The 26,280-nt window shown below is 47.4% G+C and overlaps 1 protein-coding gene across 2 annotated transcripts; it reads right to left on the bottom strand.

Annotated features, from left to right (window-relative positions):
• Positions 1-6,372: 6,372 nt before the first annotated feature.
• On the bottom strand, positions 6,373-26,268 carry RNFT1 (ring finger protein, transmembrane 1). 2 transcript variants are annotated; one of them, XM_069971789.1, is made up of 9 exons: positions 26,052-26,268; positions 22,897-23,318; positions 19,976-20,052; positions 17,862-17,962; positions 16,191-16,344; positions 14,886-15,044; positions 13,999-14,064; positions 11,975-12,076; positions 6,373-8,825 (listed from the first exon to the last, which is right to left on the bottom strand). In XM_069971789.1, exons 2-9 carry the CDS (start codon positions 23,267-23,269, stop codon positions 8,691-8,693), a joined length of 1,167 nt encoding a protein of 388 aa, XP_069827890.1. In that variant the 5' UTR covers positions 23,270-23,318; positions 26,052-26,268; the 3' UTR covers positions 6,373-8,690. The 2 variants fall into 2 exon arrangements, with proteins under 2 accessions (XP_069827890.1, XP_069827889.1); XM_069971788.1 differs by having other exon boundaries at positions 26,061-26,268.
• Positions 26,269-26,280: the final 12 nt, after the last annotated feature.

The raw sequence follows: 26,280 nt of genomic DNA, 5'->3' as shown, positions 1-26,280 counted from the left end.
GTCCTCACCTGGGCGGCTGCTGCTGCAGTAAGTATCATGGTGCTGCCAGATCTGTGTCCTCACCTGGGCGGCGGCTGCTGCAGTAAGTATTATGGTGCTGCCAGATCTGTGTCCTCACCTGGGCGGCTGCTGCAGTAAGTATCATGGTGCTGCCAGATCTGTGTCCTCACCTGGGCGGCTGCTGCAGTAAGTATCATGGTGCTGCCAGATCTGTGTCCTCACCTGGGCGGCTGCTGCAGTAAGTATCATGGTGCTGCCAGATCTGTGTCCTCACCTGGGCGGCTGCTGCTGCAGTAAGTATCATGGTGCTGCCAGATCTGTGTCCTCACCTGGGCGGCGGCTGCTGCAGTAAGTATCATGGTGCTGCCGGATCTGTGTCCTCACCTGGGCGGCTGCTGCAGTAAGTATCATGGTGCTGCCAGATCTGTGTCCTCACCTGGGCGGCTGCTGCTGCAGTAAGTATCATGGTGCTGCCAGATCTGTGTCCTCACCTGGGCGGCTGCTGCAGTAAGTATCATGGTGCTGCCAGATCTGTGTCCTCACCTGGGCGGCTGCTGCTGCAGTAAGTATCATGGTGCTGCCAGATCTGTGTCCTCACCTGGGCGGCTGCTGCAGTAAGTATCATGGTGCTGCCAGACCTGTGTCCTCACCTGGGCGGCTGCTGCAGTAAGTATCATGGTGCTGCCAGATCTGTGTCCTCACCTGGGCGGCTGCTGCAGTAAGTATCATGGTGCTGCCAGATCTGTGTCCTCACCTGGGCGGCTGCTGCAGTAAGTATCATGGTGCTGCCAGATCTGTGTCCTCACCTGGGCGGCTGCTGCAGTAAGTATCATGGTGCTGCCAGATCTGTGTCCTCACCTGGGCGGCGGCTGCTGCAGTAAGTATCATGGTGCTGTCAGATCTGTGTCCTCACCTGGGCGGCTGCTGCTGCAGTAAGTATCATGGTGCTGCCAGATCTGTGTCCTCACCTGGGCGGCTGCTGCAGTAAGTATCATGGTGCTGCCAGATCTGTGTCCTCACCTGGGCGGAGGCTTCTGCAGTAAGTATCATGGTGCTGCCAGATCTGTGTCCTCACCTGGGCGGCTGCTGCAGCAGTAAGTATCATGGTGCTGCCAGATCTGTGTCCTCACCTGGGCGGAGGCTTCTGCAGTAAGTATCATGGTGCTGTCAGATCTGTGTCCTCACCTGGGCGGCTGCTGCAGTAAGTATCATGGTGCTGCCAGATCTGTGTCCTCACCTGGGCGGCTGCTAATGTTTCTTGATACTTCAGCAAGGTAAGATATGCTGCTTTTTCCTTTTGAGCTGGAAGCCTGGCCTGTGTGTCAGGAGGATTATTGGATATATATATATATATATATATATATATATATATATATATATATATATATATATATATATATGTGTTGTATGAGGCTTTTACGCCTCAAATGTTTCGTTTCAATATCTTTCACTTTTTTACATTTGTTGTGCAAGTCCTGTTAGACTGCTTCACTATATGAGTGACCTATGTGACTATAGTGTGTACATGAACACAGCTTTAGAGCTGCTAGTTGTGTATTTAGTACACCTGCTGTCTCATTATTTTCTCCAGTACTGCTACAATGAAGCTATGAAACTGTGTGTGTGTGTGAACACAGCCCTAGAGCTGCTAATTGTGTACACCTGTTGCCTCATTTCTTTCTATAGTACTGCCATCGGATGATGTGGTGAAGCTATAAAACTGTGTGTGTGTTTGTGTGTGCACACAACCCTAGAGCTGCTATTTGTGGATTGTGCACCCCTGCTGCCTGATTACTTTCTATAGCACTGCTACCAGATGATGCAGTAAAGCTATGTAATTGTGTGTGTGAACACAGCCTTAGAATTGTAGTTGTGTACTGTGTATACCTGCTGTCTATTTACTTTCACTATACTGCTATCAGATGATCATGTGGACCTTCTGTGTGCTGACATTTTAAGAATGCAGTGAAGCTTCTGTGTGTGAACACTGTCTTAGAATTTAGTCGTGTACTATGTACACCTGCTGTTTCATTACCTTCACTAATACTGCTATCAGATGATGGTTATCATGTGGACCTTCTGTGTGCTGCTATTTAAGAATGCAGTGAAGTTATGAAGCAACTATGTGTGAACACTGCCTTAGAATTGTAGTGTATTGTGTACACTTGCTGTCTGATTTATTTCACTATACTGCTATCAGATGATGCAGTGCCCTATGAAGCTACTGTGTGTGTGAACACAGCCTTGGAGTCTGAAGTTGTGTACTGTGTAACACCTGCTGTCATTACTTCCACTAATACTGCTATCAGATGATGCAGTAGACATACAAGACTACTGTGTGTGAACACAGCCTTAGAGCTGCTAGATGTGTACTGTGTAACACCTGCTGTCTCATTACTTCCACTAATACTGCTATCAGATGATAATACTGCTATCAGATGATACAGTAACCATATAGAGATATATGTGTGAGCAGATGCTTAGAGCTGCTGGATGTACTGGATACACCTGCTATCTGATTACTTTCCCTAATACCGCCATCAGATGATGCAGTGATTCTATGGAGCTTTTTTACGCTGTTCCAGTGCTGCTATTTAAGAATGCAGTAAAGCTACTGTGTGTGAACATGGCCTTAGTACACATATGTACACATCTACAATCCTATCTGATTACTTTAGTATTGTTATCAGATAATGCAGTGACCTATGAAGCTACATCCTTAGAGATGCTGGATGTGTACTGTGTATACCTGCAGTATAATTACTCTGTAATACTGTGTACACCTGCTGTCTAGTTACTCTCTGTAATACTGATATCAGATGATGCAGTGACCCTATGGAGCTTCTGTGTACTGAAGGATGCAGTAAAGCTATGAAGCTGCTATGTGTGAACACCGCCTTAGGATTGCTGGTTGCATATTCAGTGCACCTGTGTGTCTGATTCCAGGCACTCTGCACTAGTCTGTTAGTCGGCCGGTGAGTCTGGCACAATTTCCATCCTTGGATGTAGCAGGATTCTGGTGACAGAACTTCTGGAGGCGTACAGATCCTGCAAGATTCCACTTTCAGGTGGCAGAGAATTCATTTGTGGATTGCAATTTTTTCTCAGAAAAGACAATGACTGCTTAAGATTTTACATCTGAATGATAATCTACAGGCTGAACTGGATGGAGTCAGAGGTCATGGCTCCTTCAGATGAACAAAGACCTTGTTAAAAAAAAAAAAAAAATTCTTAGTAATTTTCAAATAAAAAAATAAATAAATTGTCTCTTACTACAGTTGAGCAGTATAACTGGCTGCCCGATCCCCGCAGTTTGGAGACTGGTCCTTTGTTGTAAGGGCGCAGATGTTCACTCCAATATAAAGATAGTTGGATCTGTATTGGACGTTCTCATGAAAGTCGTTTTTTTTCTTATGATCAGGTTCATTATCTGCCCCAGTCTAATAAGAGGCGAAGGAACTTTTACTTTTGTTCCCCATTCCGTAGGAATTATAGCACGGAAGGTAAAGGAAGAATCCTGCACAAAAAGGACCAGACGTCTCGGGGGCCTTGGGGATGGGGACAAGAACTTGTGACTACGTCTTTTCAGACTATTTATTTCCATAATGAGAGAGGTCTGTACCAGTGTTATATGATAGGAAAGGCTGCCATATGGAATTTCACAATCTGAGGAAGGTGCTGTATGTGGGATCTATAATCTGTGGGTCCCTCCTAGAGGGATGTTATGTGACCGTGTATACCTGTATACGGCCTCCTCTGAGAAGGTGGTTGTATGGAGGATTTATGCTCTGTAGTTCCCTCCTAGAAGAAGGACGTTATCTGACCATGTATACCTGCATGTACCTGTATACAGACAAAAGCTGCATATTCCTTTACATCAAGACCTTTTGTACAAGGCAATTGGCATTCTTTTCAATTTACAGCCCTTCTGTTTGGAATCATCTTGGCTCCATCTACAGTCACCACGTAATGTCTATTGTACTTTTGACTGTTTGAGAAAATTGAACCTCGTTTCTGGCATGGGCCAATTCCTAGGGAGGAGAATAGATCCCCAGTCTGTGACTCTCTCTTCCTCCAGAGAGATTACAGAAGTTGACACAAGTCGGGGTTCTCGGCACTCCCCAGTTGCTGTCTTTTCATCTGATACCCTTGGGTCTTATGTCTACACTGGAAATTACACCCAGAGACAAGGATAGCTTTCCCTGCTCAATGGAAGTGGGTAGAGAAAACCATTGATGTATCAAGCAGTGGGGCGCTTGTATGCAGGAGCAACGAGCGAAGGAGCCTTAATCCCCATCAGAGATGTTGCTGGCATCCAACATATGAAGGGAATACTAGTCCACTCCAGCACACCAATCTATGGGAAGCTATCAGTATAAGATCAAACCGCATCTAGGATGGCGCATATCCATCTTTATAGGGGCACTAACTCTGTAGTATTACTACTGGAGGCAGGGGCATTTATAGGGGCACTAGCAGCATTACTACTGGAGGCAGGGGCATTTTGTCTGCTGGCAATCTATGCTGCGATGTAACCCTGTCGGAGGAACGGTCTCTGGACCAGAAGCTTTCTGGTAAATCGCATGGAGAATAGACCTATTTCTATTGAAGGTTCAAATTGGGAAAACCTTTTTTCTCACTCCTATAAAGCCCAGAGTCTTGCAGAATCGGAGACAAGATTGGCCCTTGGTCAGCCTCATTTGCCCCTATTGACCCAAGAGGGCATGGTTCACAATGGTGAGCCCCCTGCCTAAGAATCTTCTGGGAAGTCTCCCAGTCTCCCCAGCTACTGACACAGAGTAGCAGAGATTACCCCCAGCGTCCCTGCCAGGTGTGGGCAGAGTCTAAAAATCTTGCAAGTAGCAAGTCTCTGGTTTCATGATGGCCTCTTATTATCTAAAAGCATGGCGCTAATTCCATAGGAATAATCTGGAGGCTTCTGTATAACCTCAGTTAATAACTTAAGAGGGTAGGCTTGTCCGAAGCTTGACTGCCGTCAACAAGATGGAAATTGATATGCTGTCCAAGTGGTGACCACTCTTCTGCAGTCCAGAGCCGCAGCCGCCCACAGAACCTACCTGAAGGTAAAGAAGATGAAGCCTGGTGGGTGAAGTCTCTTCCACATCTCCATTGTTACAATCCATTACTCCTGCCAACACGGGAGAGAAGGAGCTTCATCCCTTAGATGTGGGAAGGGCTTGGAGCATGGATATTGAACGGGCAAACTCCTTCAGGAAATCTAACCACTTGTTTTTATCCTTTGCAGGGAATAACAAAGGATGCAAGTCATCCAAAGCTTCTCTGTCCATATGGATAAGGGAAGTCATCTCCATATGCTACCAAGAAGCTGGATTACAGGTACCTGATGCAATCACATTCAATGAGGGCAATATCATCCACATGGGCTGAAAAAAGATCTGTACCCTTGGAACAAATATGCCGGACTGCTTCATGGTCGTCCGTCAATACCTTTTGTCAAGCACTATAGACTAGATATTCGCGAGTCTAATCAACCAGTTTTTGGCTCAGCCATTCTGTCTTCTGTAATGTAATGGCCCTCCCTAGTCTGTTTTCATAGCTTGCTATATCCCCATTATGTGCTGCTGCTGAGGACGTAAGGGAAAGGATAATTTTTTACTCACCGTAAATTTTCTTTCCTGTAGTCCAAAGCAGCAGCACAGACTTCCCGCCCTGATTTAAACAAAATATTATTTATGCAGCATAACTTGATTGTTTCAATGCCTTAACTAAGATTTTATGAGTTTTTAATTTTTTGGTCGTTAGAATTGACACAAGGAGGAGGGGTCTGTATGGCCTTCTTATAGGGCTCCTAATCAATCTTCTTTTATTAGTACCATCTGTCCTACCATTGCAGGAAGATAGGATCCCATTTGTGCTGCTGCTTCGGACTACAGGAAAGAAAATTTACGGTGAGTAAAAAATTATCCTATACTATAGAAGCACCAAGAGATTCCGCTGTAGCACTTCTCTCCTCAGCACAGAGAAAGATAATCGAGTTTCTTGAATATGCAGCAAAACAAGCCAAAGCCACAATTTCTGTATAACACTCTTATGAATAGTTTACTGTATGACCTCAAGTAGATATCCATCATCTGAGTCGTGACGTTGCTACAGAGAAGATCCATGAGCCAGACGGGGGTCCAGGAGCGGTTAATGGCAGATGGCCGTGCGATGGTGTCAGCCCATCATTAACAGTGAGGACCTGGTTGCTGATAACGGCCGCTCCTCACTCTATGAGGCGAGCTCAGCTCCTGAGGCCACTTCACGGAACTCCTGCAGACCATGACGTAAACGTATGCCACGTGTCACTTAGGCACAGACATGGCAAAAAGAAACAGCCAGACATCCCGATATTGAGAGGATCAATTTATTAAGCAGTTTCTTATAAATAAGCAGATCGGTTCTCTTTACATACATGCACTGAATGAAGAAACAAGTTGCAAAATACATTTTTAGGTTGCCTTTTCTTCAGAAAACCTTCCAAGGTCAGTGACAAATGCGAATACAAAATATGTTTCCAGATCACTGGTATAAATCAGTCTTTTTGTATAAGAAGAATATAGATAGACAGGAGAACAGTCATACACAATCTGATTGGCTGGATGCCAGCTAGTAAAGCAAGGATAAGAAATCCTGAAGTTCCTGTGTAGAACCTACTAGAATGTTGGTGTGGCCTACTCAGGACGGGAAGGTGCAGACCTTACAGGAGATCAAACAGGATGGCTGTGCTTTGGTTCTCATTTCACATAATCATACTGTGAGTGATACAAGCTCAAACTCCTATGTTATAGGCAATAGAACTGAAGACACTTCTACATATGAAGTGTCACCAAGCCGTCCCTCTTTTTACACCCTATTAGGGCACATGGACCCATGCAGTCGTCCTCCATCAGACAGAGCAAAGTGACTTTAACAAAGGGCAGTCCCTGTTTTTGGTGGATCCGGCTAATAAACGACACTGTCTACTCTGAATGTCCTGTATTTCGGTGTTAGAGATGAGCAGAACTGGAGCAGCTGAAGTCCGATCGTTCAGCATTTGAATACCACTGCCTGATGAAGTTGGATGCCACCCTAGGGAGTCCAGGTAGATACCGCCATAGGCCTTTGGCTGTATCCATGTTTCTACGGACTCCCTCTGGGCTGCAAGTTCTTTAGCCACCAGTATTGAGATACACCAGACTTGAGCCGCTCTAGTAACATTCATCTGTCCTGATGGCAACTTGGCTACATTCACACCTCATTTTTGCTGTAAGTTGGGATTCTGGGAAATATAACGCTGACACATAGTGCGGTAAATATTTTTTTTGCACAGTAGACCGCACTTGAGTCCTACACAAGAAGAAAAAAAGTGTAACCATTCAGTAAGATGGACCAAATGCAAAGTAGTGACTACTATAACACAGCTGCTACATTACATCGAGATGAGGGCACCTTTAGCATTTGAATATCGGTGGCTGATGGAAGTTGGATGCAGCCCTAGGGCTTTCTGGAAAACATGGGTACAGCTAGAGGCCATAGGCTGTATTCAGGTTTTCCTGGACTCCCTAACAGCTGCATTCAACTTCAGCCACTGATCTCTGACATTAAACTCAAAGGGCCCACCACAAACATGCCACATATCTGCATTGGTCTACATTGGCGTACCTTTGATGAACAGCAAAAACGAGGCGAGAAAACGGCCTAACCTCTTTTATACATCCAAAAAGCAATTTGGTTAGTAAAATAATTCCCCTCTGGCTGCTCCTGTTTGTATATGACGTGTGTGGCGGCTTTCTAATGTACTTCCCCATAAGACAATATCAAAAATAGAATTCTAAGTCACAATACTGTAAGTGGATGATACGAGGATGAAGTGTCTAAAAAAGCATGCGAGCAAGCCGATAAAAATAACTTTACTCTCAGTATAAAAAGTGCTAGAAAAGATGGAGGAAACTTCAAAACCTCGACACAAAAAATTCATTTACATCTTTGACTCCTGGTGGCTGGAGAGGTTGGATGCTGCCCGGGGAGGCCAGGAAAACATGGATGCCGCCTATCTAATATCTACAGCTGCTGGCAGCCAAAAGCCTGGAGCTCGGGTGCAGAGAACGTTACTGAACCAAAGTCAACACTACAACTGACTGCGCCAAAGAAGCCAGAACCTGGTAACACTATCCGGACCACCATATGTACGCCATACACCCGGGGGGCCATCACATCATCTGCTTATGGTCACTAACCGAGAACGTCACTGTGTACGCCAGAGAATCGGGAAGTCACACAGACTGACTGTTCTCTAACTTATTTGTTCTCTAATTTATTTATTTTTTATTTATTAGAGTCCCCCCCCCCCCACCAGTGTAATAGACAGAACGCCCCCCGGGCAGCGACTTGCCTGTACTGAAAAATACAATTGGCTTTAGAAGCAAATGACAAAAATAAAATCCTTCTGTGTAATATAAATAGGTAAGAAAATGCTGTGTGTCTATGAAACAGGTGCCGGCTGCGAGCCATGAACTCTCTTACACATGTGGGAGGGACACCACCACACTCACAATACACACCCAGTAATAGCAGTAATAGCTAGCCCTTCATTGGACAACTCGCCACCATCTAACACCAAAATAATACGTTAAACTAAGAATCAAAAGAAAAAGCCACAAGACATCCGGTCACTCAGCAGCGTAAGACTAGAAGAGCCGCAGCTGCAGAGAGGTGGCGCCATCTTTCCACTTGTAGTTGTGGCTGGAAATCACAGTGCGGCAGAGAGGACACGTCTTCTCTCTATTGAACCAGAGAGCGATGCACTCCTCACAGAAGATGTGCTGCAAGAAGATGAAGAGGAGGATGAAGAAACCTTGTATGTTACTACATCGGAAATGTTTATTAAAGGTTTTTATCAGAACCTTCCATTGAGGAGATAGAACTTACAATGAGCTGCTTACTGTCCGTGCTGGACCTAATCCCAGTATATGGGGCTAATCCCAGTATATGGGGCTAATCCCAGTATATGGGGCTAATCCCAGTATATGGACCTAATCCCAGTATATGGGGCTAATCCCAGTATATGGGGCTAATCCCAGTATATGGACCTAATCCCAGTATATGGACCTAATCACAGTATATGGACCTAATCCCAGTATATGGACCTAATCACAGTATATGGACCTAATCCCAGTTACACAGGTGTAGAAGTGTGTGTGTACGAGTATATATATATATATATATATATATATATATATATATATATATATGTCATAGCTCATCATGCCAGTCTTTACTTTTGTCTCTTATACAGTTATATACCAGAAGATAGTGTAGCCCTATGTTTACACACTGTCCGTTTTTATCTGATGGCCATCATTTAAAGGGAATGTGTCACTAGGTTTATTCCGCCTTAAATGAGGGCAGCATAAACTAGTGACAGAAATGCTGACCAGATCAGTGTATTACTTACATCATTCTGTGCAGCCGTTCTCCTAATATGCAGGAGAATAGGATTACCCCCCCCCCACCCAACTGTTCAGCTGCTGATTGACAGGTGACCGCCTATACACAGCACGGATAGATAACTGCCAATCAGCAGCTGGTGGGAGGAGTGTGCTGTTTCTCATGAATATTCAGGACTACTGGGCTCATGTAAATAATGGAGAGGACTTCTTATGGTCCATGTGAGGGTATGTGCACACTACAGAATCCCACCGTGGATTCCGCAGCTCATCCCCGTGCGCTTCTCCGCTGGTCCCATAGGCTTCATACTATGGTTTGCCAGATTCCGCCATCTGCCTGAAGAATGAGCGGGTTCATTCTTTGGGTGGACGTTGGAATCTGGCAAACCATAGTATGAAGCCTATGGGACCAGCGGAGAAGCGCACGTCTGCCAGTAAGTGAGGCGAGCTGTGGAATCCTGGCTGGTGATACCCCGGGATTCTGTAGTGTGCACATACCCTTATTCAGGAGGAGATCTCTGGATTAGCTGCACAGATCAGTGTAAGGGATCCATCATCCTGCTCAGCTTCTCTGTCAGTCGTATATGCCACCCTGAGATAGGACCCCATAACCTGCTGACCCTGACATAGGACGCTATAACCTGCTGACCCTGAGATAGGACCCCATACACCTGCTGACCCTGAGATAGGACCCCATACACCTGCTGACCCTGACATAGGACGCCATACACCTGCTGACCCTGATATAGGAGGCCATACACCTGCTGACCCTGAGATAGGAGGCCATACACCTGCTGACCCTGAGATAGGACGCCATACACCTGCTGACCCCGAGATAGGACGCCATACCCCTGCTGACCCTGAGATAGGAGGCCATACACCTGCTGACCCTGAGATAGGACGCCATACACCTGCTGACCCTGAGATAGGAGGCCATAACCTGCTGACCCTGAGATAGGACCCCCCCATACACCTGCTGACCCTGAGATAGGACCCCCCCATACACCTGCTGACCCTGAGATAGGACCCCGCCATACACCTGCTGACCCTGAGATAGGACCCCGCCATACACCTGCTGACCCTGAGACAGGACGCCATAACCTGCTGACCCTGAGACAGGACGCCATAACCCTGCTGACCCTGAGATAGGACGCCATAACCCTGCTGACCCTGAGATAGGACCCCATAACCCTGCTGACCCTGAGATAGGACGCCATAACCCTGCTGACCCTGAGATAGGACGCCATAACCCTGCTGACAGAGTCTCTTATAAGTGATAGAGTAAGGGGGGGGGACTCTAAGTGCTGTTCTCTGCACCATTCACAAGCTTAGATGCTGCAGTGTCACCTGGGCGGGGCTTTATGACAGTTGGGCCCTTTCCTCAGCTGAGTGATGGGGCCCAACTGCCATGAAGCCCCGCCCAGCTAACGCTGTCCACAGATGAAGTGAGAGTAAGGGCCAGTTCACACGTACAGACTCATAGCTGAAATCTCGCTGCGAGTTTTGCAGTGAGATCAGCTACGGGTCAAGGTCCTGGCAGGTCCCAGTACAACATAGTTGCAGCAGTCTGAAAGACCGCTGCGAGTATGTAATGCAGCCGCCCCCTTAACCCCTTCTGCTCCCGCCCTGGCTGCGGCTGAGCAACACACTGATTGGCTGGGCGGGAGAGCAGGAAGCCGGGATCCCGTGCAGTGAGGAGAGGTAATGTATATACAGACGGTGGAGCGGGAGCAGAAGGGGTAAAGGGGGCGGCTGCATTACATACTGAAAGACCGCTGCGAGTATGTAGTACTGGTAGCTGCAAAACTCACAGCAAGATTTCAGCTGTGAGTCTGTACGTGTGAACTGGCCCTAGGGCTGGATTCACACCTAACATATCCGCACTAGGTGGCAGGATCACTAACAACAAATAACGGCCATTACTCATAGATTAATAATCATTTGTTTAATATATTCGCCATTCGGCCAACATTCGCCATAAATAAAAACGGCCAACATTCTGACAGCGTCTATACTGGGGGGCACTCAGCGTCTATACTGGGGGGCACTCAGCGTCTATACTGGGGGGCACTCAGCAGAGGGTCTTGTAGCATGGTGTGAGTAGGATTCGGAGGAGCGAAGCAGATTGTACTGCTCCCCCTGAATGGCAGGATGTGAATGGGGAGAACAATTGCTTCTATTAAGCTGAGAAGAAAGACCCATTATAGGATATAGACCCATTATAGAATATAGACCCATTATAGGATATAGACCCATTATAGGATATAGACCCATTATAGACCCATTATAGGATATAGACCCATTATAGGATATAGACCCATTATAGACCCATTATAGGATATAGACCCATTATAGGATATAGACCCATTATAGATACATTATAGACCCATTATAGGATATAGACCCATTATAGACCCATTATAGGATATAGACCCATTATAGGATATAGACCCATTATAGATACATTATAGACCCATTATAGACATCTCAGCATCCAGCACAGACCTCACAGACATCCTCCTTACCTGGCATATAAGAAGAGTGGGTTTTGTGAATTCCGCCTGACATATTGCACAGATGTCCTCCGCTTCGGAGCATTGCCTTTTGGTTGCAGCCACGCCATAATTCTACAACAAACAGCGAGATATATGAACCGTAAGAGATATACATTACAGAGGACTCAGCATCATAGGCCGGGGGTCATACAGGCATAGGGCGATGGGAAGCAACCTCCGTCTCCATGGGGGGGAGGGTGGGGTCATACACAGCTGCGGACTGTATACACGTCATGTACATGGGAGACACACCACAATCTTAGGTCCGGGCAACATGGCCGTAAATTGTCACCGTTTTGAAATGATGGACGAATCTCCATATTAATCTCTGTTTTCTCAGTTGTTTTTGCTAAAGCCGCTAAAAGGAAACCACAAGCCGCTTTCTGACGTAGGAGAACGGCCAGCTCGGCTTTATAATAATATATACTGATCTGATCATCAGAATTCCCATCACAGAAAGGGAGGCTACCCTAAGGACTGGGTCCTCTTATATTATATATATATATATATATATAATATAAGAGGTCCCAGTCCTTAGGGTAGCCTCCCTTTCTGATATATATATATATATATATCAGAAAGGGAGGCTACCCTAAGGACTGGGACCTCATATAAACAGTATAATATACACTCAGCGGCCGCTTTATTAGGTACACCATGCTAGTAACGGGTTGGACCCCCTTTTGCCTTCAGAACTGCCTCAATTCTTGGTGGCATAGATACAACAAGGTGCTGGAAGCTTCCTCAGAGATTTTGGTCCATAGTGACATGATGACATCACACAGTTGCCGCAGATTTGTCGGCTGCACATCCATGATGCCAATCTCCCGTTCCACCACATCCCAAAGATGCTCTATTGGATTGAGATCTGGTGACTGTGGAGGCCATTGGAGTACAGTGACCTCATTGTCATGTTCAAGAAACCAGTCTGAGATGATTCTAGCTTTATGACATGGCGCATTATCCTGCTGAAAGTCGCCATCAGATGTTGGGTCCATTGTGGTCATAAAGGGATGGACATGGTCAGCAACAATACTCAGGTAGGCTGTGGCGTTGTAACCATGCTCAATTGGTACCAAGGGGCCCAAAGAGTGCCAAGAAAATATTCCCCACCCCATGACACCACCACCAGCCTGAACCGTTGATACAAGGCAGGATGGATCCATGCTTTCATGTTGTTGACGCCAAATTCTGACCCTACCATCCGAATGTCGCAGCAGAAATCGAGACTCATCAGACCAGGCAACGTTTTTCCAATCTTCTACTGTCCAATTTCGATGAGCTTGTGCAGATTGTAGCCTCAGTTTCCTGTTCTTAGCTGAGCGGAGTGGCCCCCGGTGTGGTCTTCTGCTGCTGTAGCCCATCTGCCTCAGAGTTGGCCGTACTGTGCGCTCAGAGATGCTCTTCGGCCTACCTTGGCTGTAACGGTTGGCTATTTGAGTCACTGTTGCCTTTCTATCAGCTGGAACCACTCTGCCCATTCTCCTCTGACCTCTGGCATCAACAAGGCATTTCCGCCCACAGAACGGCCGCTCACTGGATGGTTTTTCTTTTTCGGACCATTCTCTGTAAACCCTAGAGATGGTTGTGTGTGAAAATCCCAGTAGATCAGCAGTTTCTGAAATACTCAGACCAGCCCTTCTGGCACCAACAACCATGCCACGTTCAAAGGCCTCAAATCACCTTTCTTCCCCATACTGATGCTCGGTTTGAACTGCAGGAGATTGTCTTGACCATGTCAACATGCCTAAATGCACTGAGTTGCCGCCATGTGATTGGCTGATTAGAAATTAAGTGGTAACGTGCAGTTGGACAGGTGTACCTAATAAAGTGGCCGGTGAGGGTATATCAGAAAGGGTCAGACACGAGAAGAGCAGGAAAATCACATGAATAGCATCTTGCTGGTTGGGGTCCATCACATCACTGACAATCATATCTTGTTTAGCGAGGTTAGATTGATTGATTGATTAGTATTATACTTTATTATTACTTACAGGCTGAGTAAGAACCAGTCGGAGGACATCAGCGGACGTTTTCCATTGCCCAAAAATGACAAACAGCTGAAAAGAGACAAGGAGTGTAATAACCAAGGGGTCTCCATATTGTACATTTATATATCATCACACAGCGGTATTTTAGAGCCCGCCCCACAGACACCACCCCCGCCACAGACCCCCCTCCAGAGTCCGCCCCACAGACCCCCCCCCCACAGAGCCCCCGCCACAGACACCACCCCCGCCACAGAGCCCGCTATGTAATGACGCCTCAATGGGCATGATTCAAATGTGGTTGGCGCTAAGACTAAGCTATGTTATAAGCGTCCTACGTCACACAGAAGTGGACTTCGAGCATAATCTTAGTGCCAGCGGCATTTGAATGACAGACTGTGGCGCTGTCCTGTCTCGGCCAGTGATCAGCTGAGCAGCCAATGCGGCTGCAGTGAGCAGGGAAACACATTAAAAGGACTGGATGACACCGGGGGAGCCTGGACAGGTAAGTATACTGTACATCTATACTATTTTACACCAATGGAATGGCTGCACAGACATCACTAATGATGTCCTTGCAGTCCTGCCTCACAATTAAAGAGAAGTGTGTGTGGGCTCGGTAAGCAAGCACGGATCTAGCAGATTACACTCGCTTACAGTGTGGACTTATGCTGTGTATTATGGTCCACACAATAGTCCAGTAATGGGTAAATCACCAAACTATGTAAAAACCTATGCAGGGGCAATGCAATCTCCTTCCATCTGCAGGGTAGATAGACTGTGGGTACATAAGCTGGATATGCTCTATATACCACCTGCAATAATCCAGACTCTAATAAGTGGAGAGCATAGAGCGCACACAGGGGTGAGAGGTCACAGCAGCCTTTACTTACCTTTATGATGAGGTAGAGCAGAGCCAAGAGAACCCCAAAATGCCATTCAGCTCCACTGGTTTCAGCCCCATAGTCGATCAGGTAACGGAACCAGACGGGTGACGAGACGAGTGTACAATAATACTGTGCAATCTCCTCCAGACACATGTACCAAAAGCCCTAAAACACAAAGCTGTAGTTATCCAGGTGACGCTGCGATCTGCGTATTCTGCAATTACCGAGCGCTGTGACCTGCGTATTCTGCATTTACCGAGCGCTGTGACCTGCGGATTCTGCATTTACTGAGCACTGTGATCTGCGGATTCTGCATTTACTGAGCACTGTGACCTGCGGATTCTGCATTTACTGAGCACTGTGACCTGCGGATTCTGCATTTACTGAGTGCTGTGACCTGTGTATTCTGCATTTACTGAGTGCTGTGTATTCTGCAGTTACCGAGCGCTGTGACCTGCAGATTCTTCAGTTACCGAGCGCTGTGAGAGGTTCCTACTCTCCAGGCATGGGGCTCCATCAGGTTACAGCTGCCTGTAGAGGTCTATGGAGCAGGTAGAGGAGAGGCGGACACTGCAGGGGTCTGTAGTCAGCGTTGTGCTGGACTCACAGATTACACTGCTCTTTGATGTCCTCAATGCTGCTGCTGCTTACCCTGTATTATAGAGACATAGTAGAGTAGGATGCTGTTTTCTGTGTATGCACAGTGTATAGGAGCCAGCAAAGAACTTAGCTTCACCTGCTACTTCAGGGACAACTGAAAATGAAAAGCTGAAACCTGATGCAAAACTCCGCCCACCAGCTGCTGATTGGCTGCTATGTATCCATGCTGTGTATAGGCACCTGTCAATCAGCAGCTGGAGGGTGGGGAGAGGGTGCGGCATGAACACTATTCTCCTGCATATTAGGAGAACGGCTGACCAGAATGATGTCAGTACTACATCGACCTGTTCAGCATTTCTGTCACTTGTTAATGCTGCTTTTATTTAAGGCTTACACTGCGCATTGTGTGGTGTAATACGGCCCTAAGTCTACACACAAGCATAGACATTAGGGGAGGCTCAGTATCACTAACACTGCATGCAGCATCGCCAGCAATGTGTAACTGTGGCTTAAGCAGCCCTGCTATTCCTGACCCAGCCATCGGTGGCAGCAGAGTTATATAACTTATGAAAGTAATGAAAAAAAAAATATATATATATTAGCTGGAATAACCCTTTAAGCCTCTGTAATAACTAGTAATACAGTCCTACCTAGCAGACTACACCTGGATATGCTGTAACTATGGCTGAGGCGAATACAGTAGCAGCTTACCTTGGATTTATGGGACATCATAACAGAAGGCACCAGCAGTATTAAGCACTTCAGGCCCATGAAGAAAAACTTCACAACAAAGTCTGTTATACCCACAACCCACAATGCATCCCAGAACTGCAAAGGTCCTAGAGATGGGTTCATAAAAATCAAGCTAGAAAAAAAAAAGATAAATAAAGTAATCAGGGGGGGAATAAACAAGGACTTTTAACAAGAACCAAATTGTGATGGTGAGATGACTAGGTCAGAGCATGTGATGTGGGGGGTGATGGCTGCCCGTCTGGTGTCTCCCGACAACCATACAGCTACACAAGCAGCATGTAAAGCGGAATCCGGGCCAAGCATGGAGGTTGTCAGAGACGTTGGGGCGGCCGCACTGCTCCCTGGAGCCAACGCTGGGATCAGTTTCTGGTGATAAGCAGAGATGAGGTAACCTGCATCCATCTTCTCCGGGCAGCAGGATCTCCGAGCGTTCGGCAGGTTCCCTCATCTCTAGTAATAACTATAGACAGGACATTATGTAGCTGTACTAACTATAGACAGGACATTATGTAGCTGTACTAACTATAGACAGGACATTATGTAGCTGTACTAACTATAGACAGTGCATTATGTAGCTGTAATAACTATAGACAGGACATTATGTAGCTGTAATAACTATAGACAGTGCATTAGGTACCTGTAATAACTATAGACAGGGCATTAGGTAGCTGTACTAACTATAGACAGGACATTATGTAGCTGTACTAACTATAGACAGGACATTATGTAGCTGTACTAACTATAGACAGGACATTATGTAGCTGTAATAACTATAGACAGGACATTATGTAGCTGTACTAACTATAGACAGGACATTAGGTAGCTGTAATAACTATAGACAGGACATTATGTAGCTGTACTAACTATAGACAGGACATTATGTAGCTATAATAACTATAGACAGGACATTATGTAGCTATAATAACTATAGACAGGACATTATGCAGCTGTACTAACTATAGACAGTGCATTAGGTAGCTGTACTAACTATAGACAGGACATTATGTAGCTATAATAACTATAGACAGGACATTATGTAGCTGTAATAACTATAGACAGGACATTATGTAGCTGTACTAACTATAGACAGGGCATTAGGTAGCTGTAATAACTATAGACAGGACATTATGTAGCTGTACTAACTATAGACAGGACATTATGTAGCTATAATAACTATAGACAGGACATTATGTAGCTATAATAACTATAGACAGGACATTATGCAGCTGTACTAACTATAGACAGGGCATTATGTAGCTATAATAACTATAGACAGGACATTATGTAGCTGTACTTACTATAGACAGGACATTATGTAGCTGTACTAACTATAGACAGGGCATTAGGTAGCTGTACTAACTATAGACAGGACATTATGTAGCTGTACTAACTATAGACAGGACATTATGTAGCTGTACTAACTATAGACAGGACATTATGTAGCTGTACTAACTATAGACAGGGCATTATGTAGCTGTAATAACTATAGACAGGACATTATGTAGCTGTACTAACTATAGACAGGGCATTAGGTAGCTGTAATAACTATAGACAGGACATTATGTAGCTGTAATAACTATAGACAGGACATTATGTAGCTGTCATAACTATAGACAGTGCATTAGGTACCTGTAATAAAGAGCCTGAGAAGAAAAGGTGTAATACAGAAGCAGCGAGCAGCCAAACAGGAAGAGCAGCAGCCAGACACACTGCACTCTGGAATACTTCTCCTATAATAGAATGAGAGAAGATGATTAGTGGCAGCCATACTGTATACTGTGTGTGTATATACTGTATACTGTGTGTATGTATACTGTATAATGTGTATGCAAAACTAAGGGCCGTGGAGTCTCAGTTACGAGCAACTACCCCGAAACGATTGTCTGTGGATGGATGCCCGCCTTGGTGAACCCTTGTCATGTCGCAATACTCGCCACAGAGGGGGACTTAAAAGGCTACGTATCAGGGTGGTTTGGTGATCTCCCCACTGGGAGGCGCCCCTTGGCAATAGGCTTCCCTCCCCTGGTGGGATATCTGGCTATTCCTGTGTTTTGAGACTCATAACAGACTCCACGGACCCTTCTTTTGCATATTTAAATTTATAGGGGGCAATGTATCAGCGGAGACTCTTCAGTGAGTTCTCCATTTGAATTTTTTGTCGCTGGTCTCCCTGAGCTCAGCGATTGCTGTGTTTTGTATAATGTGTATGTATACTGTCTGTATGTATACTGTGTGTATGTGCGACATGTATACTATGTGTATGCATACTGTATAATGTGTGTGTGTATACTGTATGTTTGTGTATGCTGTGTGTATGTATACTGTGTGTGTGTGTATACTGTATAATGTGTGTGTGGGTGTACACTGTATAATGTCTATGTATACTGTGTGTGTGTGTGTATACTGTGTAATGTGTATGTATACTGTGTGTGTGTGTATACTGTATAATGTCTGTATGTATACTGTATACTATGTGTGTGTACACTGTATAATGTCTGTATGTATACTGTATACTGTGTGTGTGTACACTGTATAATGTCTGTATGTATACTGTATACTGTGTGTGTACTGTATAATGTGTATGTATACTGTGTGTGTCATTGTCAGCCATTGTTCAGGTGTCCCGGCCAAACCACATGTAGGGGATCCTTTACACGTTGCCAGAAACGCTCATTCAGCCTGTATAAGAGTGCCAGCGATCAGCCGCAGAGCCGGAAACCGTCTGCCCCTCCGTTGACCACATCTCTTGTACAGCCTTATAGATCATCATTTATTAGGCTATGTAAGGGGAGATGTGCGGCCAATGGCAATGTATTTACATGGCCACATGAAGGAAACAGGGATCGACCGTGCAGCCCGACCACTCCATTACCTGTGCCGCGTTCAGACACTGCAAACAAGTGGCAATCTCGTCTAAGAGGTCCGTAAGGCTCTCTATACAAGCTTACTCACTGAGGGCCCTAATGGTGCGTTTACACAGAGATTTATCTGACAGATTTTTGAAGCCAAAGCCAGGAATGTATTTGAAAAGGATATATGCCAGTCTTTCCTTTATGACCTGTTCCCTGTTTATAGTCTGTTCTTGGCTTTGGCTTCAAAGATCTGTCAGATAAATCTCTTTGTGTAAAACGCACATGTATCAGCATAGGTGGCAGATGTGCTGCACGCTGTGACTTCCCTATTGAGGTCAGCTGGTACAATCTACAATGTAACCGCCACCTGGAAACATTTCCCTCCGCTGACCCGCCTCCCACTGACCCGCCATCCGGTAAGTAACCCGCCTCCCCACCATCCACTGACGCGCGCTCCCCCTGACCTGCCATCCGCTGACCCGCCTCCCCCTGACCCGCCATCCCGCTAACCTGCCTCCCGCTGACCTGCCTCCCGCTGACCTGCCTCCCGCTGACCTGCCTCCCGCTGACCTGCCTCCCGCTGACCTGCCTCCCGCTGACCTGCCTCCCGCTGACCTGCCTCCCGCTAACCTGCCTCCCACTAACCTGCCTCCCACTAACCTGCCTCCCACTAACCTGCCTCCCACTAACCTGCCTCCCGCTGACCCGCCTCCCCCTGATCTGCCATCCGCTAACGTGCCTCTCGCTGACCCGCCTCCCGCTGACCCGCCATCCACTAACCTGCCTCTCGCTGACCCGCCATCCACTAACCTGCCTCCCGCTGACCCGCCTTCCGCTGACCCGCCTCCAGTGTTGTAACCAATATTCATTGATACTGAATGGAAAACTTACCCTTAGAAAAACCTGATTTACAATGCTTTTGTTTGCATACAGAAACGTTGTTAGCAGGCCAATCCCAACAGTAATGCCTATCAAAAAACAACAGAAAATCTGTTAAAATAAAAAATAAAAATCACTAAAAAATTGTTCTAAAAATTAAAGGGGTATTCCACTCAAACATAACTTCTGATAGGTTGCTGCCCATGGTGAGACTAACAATTCCTTCCATACTTTCTTCCCTAGTTCTCAACTGCTGCTTTCTGCTGAAGACACAAGAATCTGTGTGTGAGCCTTCCCCTCTGTCTCCCCCTCCTCCCTTCTGAGCCCTGGTAAGCTTTATCTGCAACACTGTAGCTTCTTTGTCGTGCTGGGAGGGTTATTCTGAGGTCTAGTTGCTGATAAACTTACTGTGATTATGACTCCCAGCATTACAAAAAAGCTACAATGTTACTGATACAGCCTGCCAAGGATGTGTTTTCATCAGCCGTTTCAGAAGTGAGGGGGAGACAGAGAAAAAGGCTCACACACAGATTTTTGTGTCTTCAGCAAAAAGCAGCAGCTCAGCACTGAAGGAAGGAGACTGAATAGATAAGTATGGATGGAATTGTTAGTCTCACCATGGGCAGCAACATATCAGAAGTTAAGTGTGAGTGAAATGCTCCCTTAAATATAAAAAAATAATAATTTAATAAAATTTTGTAACGCTTAAAACAAAAGAAGTTGATGAGCTGTCAAACAGAATGCAAAAAAAGAAAGAGCATGGTAACAATGGCTAGCTCTTCACACACCGCTAGTTACAATCATTACTTCTTGGTACCAAATCTTTCCTGTACAGTGAAGCCACCTGAAAACTGCATGAAAAAGAGACCTTCAATCAAATGGTCCTAGTACATAATCCCCAATATAGACTTATTACAGGAAATGTACATAAAGGGCTTTTCTCCCTGCACTTACTACTGCATCAAGGCTTCACTTCCTGGATAACATGGGGATGTCACTTCCTGGATAACATGGCACGTAACTCCCTGAATAACATAGTGATGTCACTCCCTGAATATCACAGCGACGTCACTTCCTGGATAACATGGTGATGTCACTCCCTGAATATCACAGCGACGTCACTTCCTGGATAACATGGCACGTAACTCCCTGAATAACATGGCGACGTCACTTCCTGGATAACATGGCGACGTCACTTCCTGGATAACATGGCGACGTCACTTCCTGGATAACACGGTGATGTCACTCCCTGGATAACACGGTGATGTCACTCCCTGGATAACATGGTGACGTCACTCCCTGGATAACACGGTGATGTCACTCCCTGAATAACACGGCGACGTCACTCCCTGGATAACATGGTGACGTCACTCCCTGGATAACATGGTGATGTCACTCCCTGAATAACACGGCGACGTCACTTCCTGGATAACATGGCGACGTCACTTCCTGGATAACATGGTGATGTCACTCCCTGGATAACACGGTGATGTCACTCCCTGAATAATACGGAGACGTCACTCCCTGAATAACACGGCGACGTCACTTCCTGGATAACACGGCGACGTCACTCCCTGAATAATACGGAGACGTCACTCCCTGAATAATACGGAGACGTCACTCCCTGAATAACACGGCGACGTCACTTCCTGGATAACACGGTGGCGTCACTCCCTGAATAACACAGCGACGTCACTTCCTGAATAACACAGCGACGTCACTTCCTGGATAACACGGAGACGTCACTTCCTGGATAACATGGCGACGTCACTTCCTGGATAACATGGTGACGTCACTCCCTGAATAACATGGTGACGTCACTCCCTGAATATCACGGCGACGTCACTTCCTGGATAACACGGCGACGTCACTTCCTGAATAACACGGCGACGTCACTCCCTGAATAACACGGTGATGTCACTCCCTGAATATCACGGCGACGTCACTTCCTGAATAACACGGCGACGTCACCTCCAGGATAACACGGCGACGTCACTCCCTGAATATCACGGCGACGTCACTTCCTGGATAACATGGTGACGTCACCTCCTGGATAACACGGCGACGTCACCTCCTGGATAACACGGTGATGTCACTCCCTGAATAACATGGAGACGTCACCTCCTCGATAACACGGAGACGTCACTCCCTGGATAACACGGCGACGTCACTCCCTGAATAACACGGCGACAGGGGGATGCACAGTGTCCCTCCAGTGCCCAGTGTCCCTCTGCCATCATCCTCTCCAGCAGCCACAGCCGCACAGCTCTGGGAGTCGTGACATCACCATGTTATCCAGGAAGTGATGTTGCCAGGTTACCCAGGAAGTGATGTTGCCAGGTTACCCAGGAAGTGAAGCCTTGATGCAGTAGTAAGTGCAGGAAAAAAGCCCTTTATGTTCATTTCCTGTAATAAGTGTATATTGGGGATTTGTATAACTTTTCAGGGGCCAATACAATATTTTCATAAAATTTTTTGCTGGACTTCATTCTATTCACCTAAAATGTACCTGTTTCAAAAAAAACTAGAGGCCCGCCACAGAAATAGAAAAATGCTTCAACAAACTGCAAGTGTCAGTTTTGATTGGTCTGGGTTTTCACACCTGTACCGCCCGTGCTGCCGCGCGTCCTCTCCCAACTCTCCTTACAGCTCCATTATAAGCCTGACTGTTATCTAACTCTGAGCAGAGAGTGGACTGAGCTGCAGCGCAGACGTCTCCCGACTCATTCTCCTGATCGGTACAGGGGTGAACACTCAGACTGGACAAATCAAAACTATGGACACGTCTCCACTATGTCTCTATGGACACGTCTTTATGATGTCTCTATGGACGTGGCGCTATGCCATAAATGGAGAGGTACACTTAAAATTTTGAGGTTAAACATACAACTAAGCCTCATGCAGAACGCTGATACTACAAGGTGAGGGGATACCTGTGAGGTGTTGAACAATGAGTTTGGCACTAAAGATTAAGATGTATGGAAAACTCTTATCCAACCAGTGATAGACGTGCAGGAGCTCGGAGATGCTGCTGCCATGTTCTCGTGCGTCCGTGTTACTTGTATCCTCCTGCCCCCCCACACCGTTGGTATGAGGGTGTGTATGACCCGGCCGGCTCTGCAGCCGTATGGTGGGCCTGGCATGTCTCTGGCCGGATCTGGCGCCACTTTCAGAATCGGATGAATGGACGTTTATTGCTACATCTCCAGAATTGCTGGAACCATCTGCAGGTGGCCGGTTAGTCGGGAGAGAGAGGCTGGGCAGGCCCTCCCCGCTTCCTGTCTGATGGGCGGAGCTCGCCTGCATAGTGACCGTCCCCTTGTCTTCTAGCGTACACGCATCGCTGCTACATTTCCTAAAGGGAAACAACACACAGGTAAGAACAGCCATACTCCCGTCACACACCTAGAGCCATACTCCCGTCACACACCTAGAGCCATACTCCCGTCACACACCTAGAGCCATGCTCCCGTCACACACCTAGAGCCATGCTCCCGTCACACACCTAGAGCCATGCTCCCGTCACACACCTAGAGCCATGCTCCCGTCACACACCTAGAGCCATGCTCCCGTCACACACCTAGAGCCATGCTCCCGTCACACACCTAGAGCCATGCTCCCGTCACACACCTAGAGCCATGCTCCCGTCACACACCTAGAGCCATGCTCCCGTCACACACCTAGAGCCATGCTCCCGTCACACACCTAGAGCCATGCTCCCGTCACACACCTAGAGCCATGCTCCCGTCACACACCTAGAGCCATGCTCCCGTCACACACCTAGAGCCATGCTCCCGTCACACACCTAGAGCCATGCTCCCGTCACACACCTAGAGCCATGCTCCCGTCACACACCTAGAGCCATGCTCCCGTCACACACCTAGAGCCATGCTCCCGTCACACACCTAGAGCCATGCTCCCGTCACACACCTAGAGCCATGCTCCCGTCACACACCTAGAGCCATGCTCCCGTCACACACCTAGAGCCATGCTCCCGTCACACACCTAGAGCCATGCTCCCGTCACACCTAGAGCCATACTCCCGTCACACACCTAGAGCCATACTCCCGTCACACACCTAGAGCCATACTCCCGTCACACACCTAGAGCCATACTCCCGTCACACACCTAGAGCCATACTCCCGTCACACACCTAGAGCCATACTCCCGTCACACACCTAGAGCCATACTCCCGTCACACACCTAGAGCCATACTCCCGTCACACACCTAGAGCCATACTCCCGTCACACACCTAGAGCCATACTCCCGTCACACACCTAGAGCCATACTCCCGTCACACACCTAGAGCCATACTCCCGTCACACCTAGAGCCATACTCCCGTCACACCTAGAGCCATACTCCCGTCACACCTAGAGCCATACTCCCGTCACACCTAGAGCCATACTCCCGTCACACCTAGAGCCATACTCCCGTCACACACCTAGAACCATACTCCCGTCACACACCTAGAGCCATACTCCCATCACACCTAGAGCCATACTCCCGTCACACCTAGAGCCATACTCCCGTCACACCTAGAGCCATACTCCTGTCACACACCTAGAGCCATACTCCCGTCACACCTAGAACCATACTCCCGTCACACCTAGAACCATACTCCTGTCACACACCTAGAGCCATACTCCTGTCACACACCTAGAGCCATACTCCTGTCACACCTAGAGCCATACTCCTGTCACACACCTAGAGCCATACTCCTGTCACACCTAGAGCCATACTCCTGTCACACCTAGAGCCATACTCCCGTCACACACCTAGAGCCATACTCCCGTCACACCTAGAGCCATACTCCCGTCACACCTAGAGCCATACTCCCGTCACACCTAGAGCCATACTCCCGTCACACACCTACAGCCATACTCCCGTCACACACCTAGAGCCATACTCCCGTCACACACCTAGAGCCATACTCCTGTCACACCTAGAGCCATACTCCTGTCACACCTAGAGCCATACTCCTGTCACACACCTAGAGCCATACTCCCGTCACACCTAGAACCATACTCCTGTCACACACCTAGAGCCATACTCCCGTCACACACCTAGAGCCATACTCCCGTCACACACCTAGAGCCATACTCCCGTCACACCTAGAGCCATACTCCCGTCACACACCTAGAACCATACTCCTGTCACACACCTAGAGCCATACTCCCGTCACACCTAGAACCATACTCCCGTCACACCTACAGCCATACTCCCGTCACACACCTAGAGCCATACTCCCGTCACACACCTAGAGCCATACTCCCGTCACACACCTAGAACCATACTCCCGTCACACACCTAGAGCCATACTCCTGTCACACCTAGAACCATACTCCTGTCACACCTAGAGCCATACTCCCGTCACACACCTAGAACCATACTCCCGTCACACACCTAGAGCCATACTCCCGTCACACACCTAGAGCCATACTCCCGTCACACACCTAGAGCCATACTCCCGTCACACCTAGAGCCATACTCCCGTCACACCTACAGCCATACTCCCGTCACACACCTAGAGCCATACTCCCGTCACACACCTACAGCCATACTCCCGTCACACACCTACAGCCATACTCCTGTCACACACCTACAGCCATACTCCCGTCACACCTACAGCCATACTCCCGTCACACCTACAGCCATACTCCCGTCACACACCTAGAACCATACTCCTGTCACACACCTAGAGCCATACTCCTGTCACACCTAGAGCCATACTCCCGTCACACACCTAGAGCCATACTCCTGTCACACACCTAGAGCCATACTCCCGTCACACACCTAGAACCATACTCCTGTCACACACCTAGAGCCATACTCCTGTCACACCTAGAGCCATACTCCCGTCACACACCTAGAGCCATACTCCTGTCACACACCTAGAGCCATACTCCCGTCACACACCTAGAACCATACTCCTGTCACACACCTAGAGCCATACTCCCGTCACACACCTAGAACCATACTCCCGTCACACACCTAGAGCCATACTCCTGTCACACCTAGAACCATACTCCTGTCACACCTAGGGTCGTCACGGAAGCGGACAGGTCACGTGTCCCCCGACTATTTACCGTCCTCACCGCTCATAACTTGGTCGTAGCTTCATGCTGGTGCCTAGAGCCGAGTCCGCCGCCGCCCATGGCTCCCGCACTAGCGCCGCTCACAGGGATATACACGGCTCACACGGAGGACGGCCTCTCCGGGACATACGGGTTCCGGGTGCTGACGACCAGCGTTCCAGTACGGCGGTGACGTCATCCAGAAGGCGGGGCTACTTTCTGCATTCCTCGTCTAGAATAC

This window comes from Dendropsophus ebraccatus, chromosome 5, assembly GCF_027789765.1.
Source record: "Dendropsophus ebraccatus isolate aDenEbr1 chromosome 5, aDenEbr1.pat, whole genome shotgun sequence".
NCBI lineage: Eukaryota > Metazoa > Chordata > Amphibia > Anura > Hylidae > Dendropsophus > Dendropsophus ebraccatus.
Note: the sequence above shows the minus strand (reverse complement) of the source record. Positions and strands in the feature narration are given on the sequence as shown.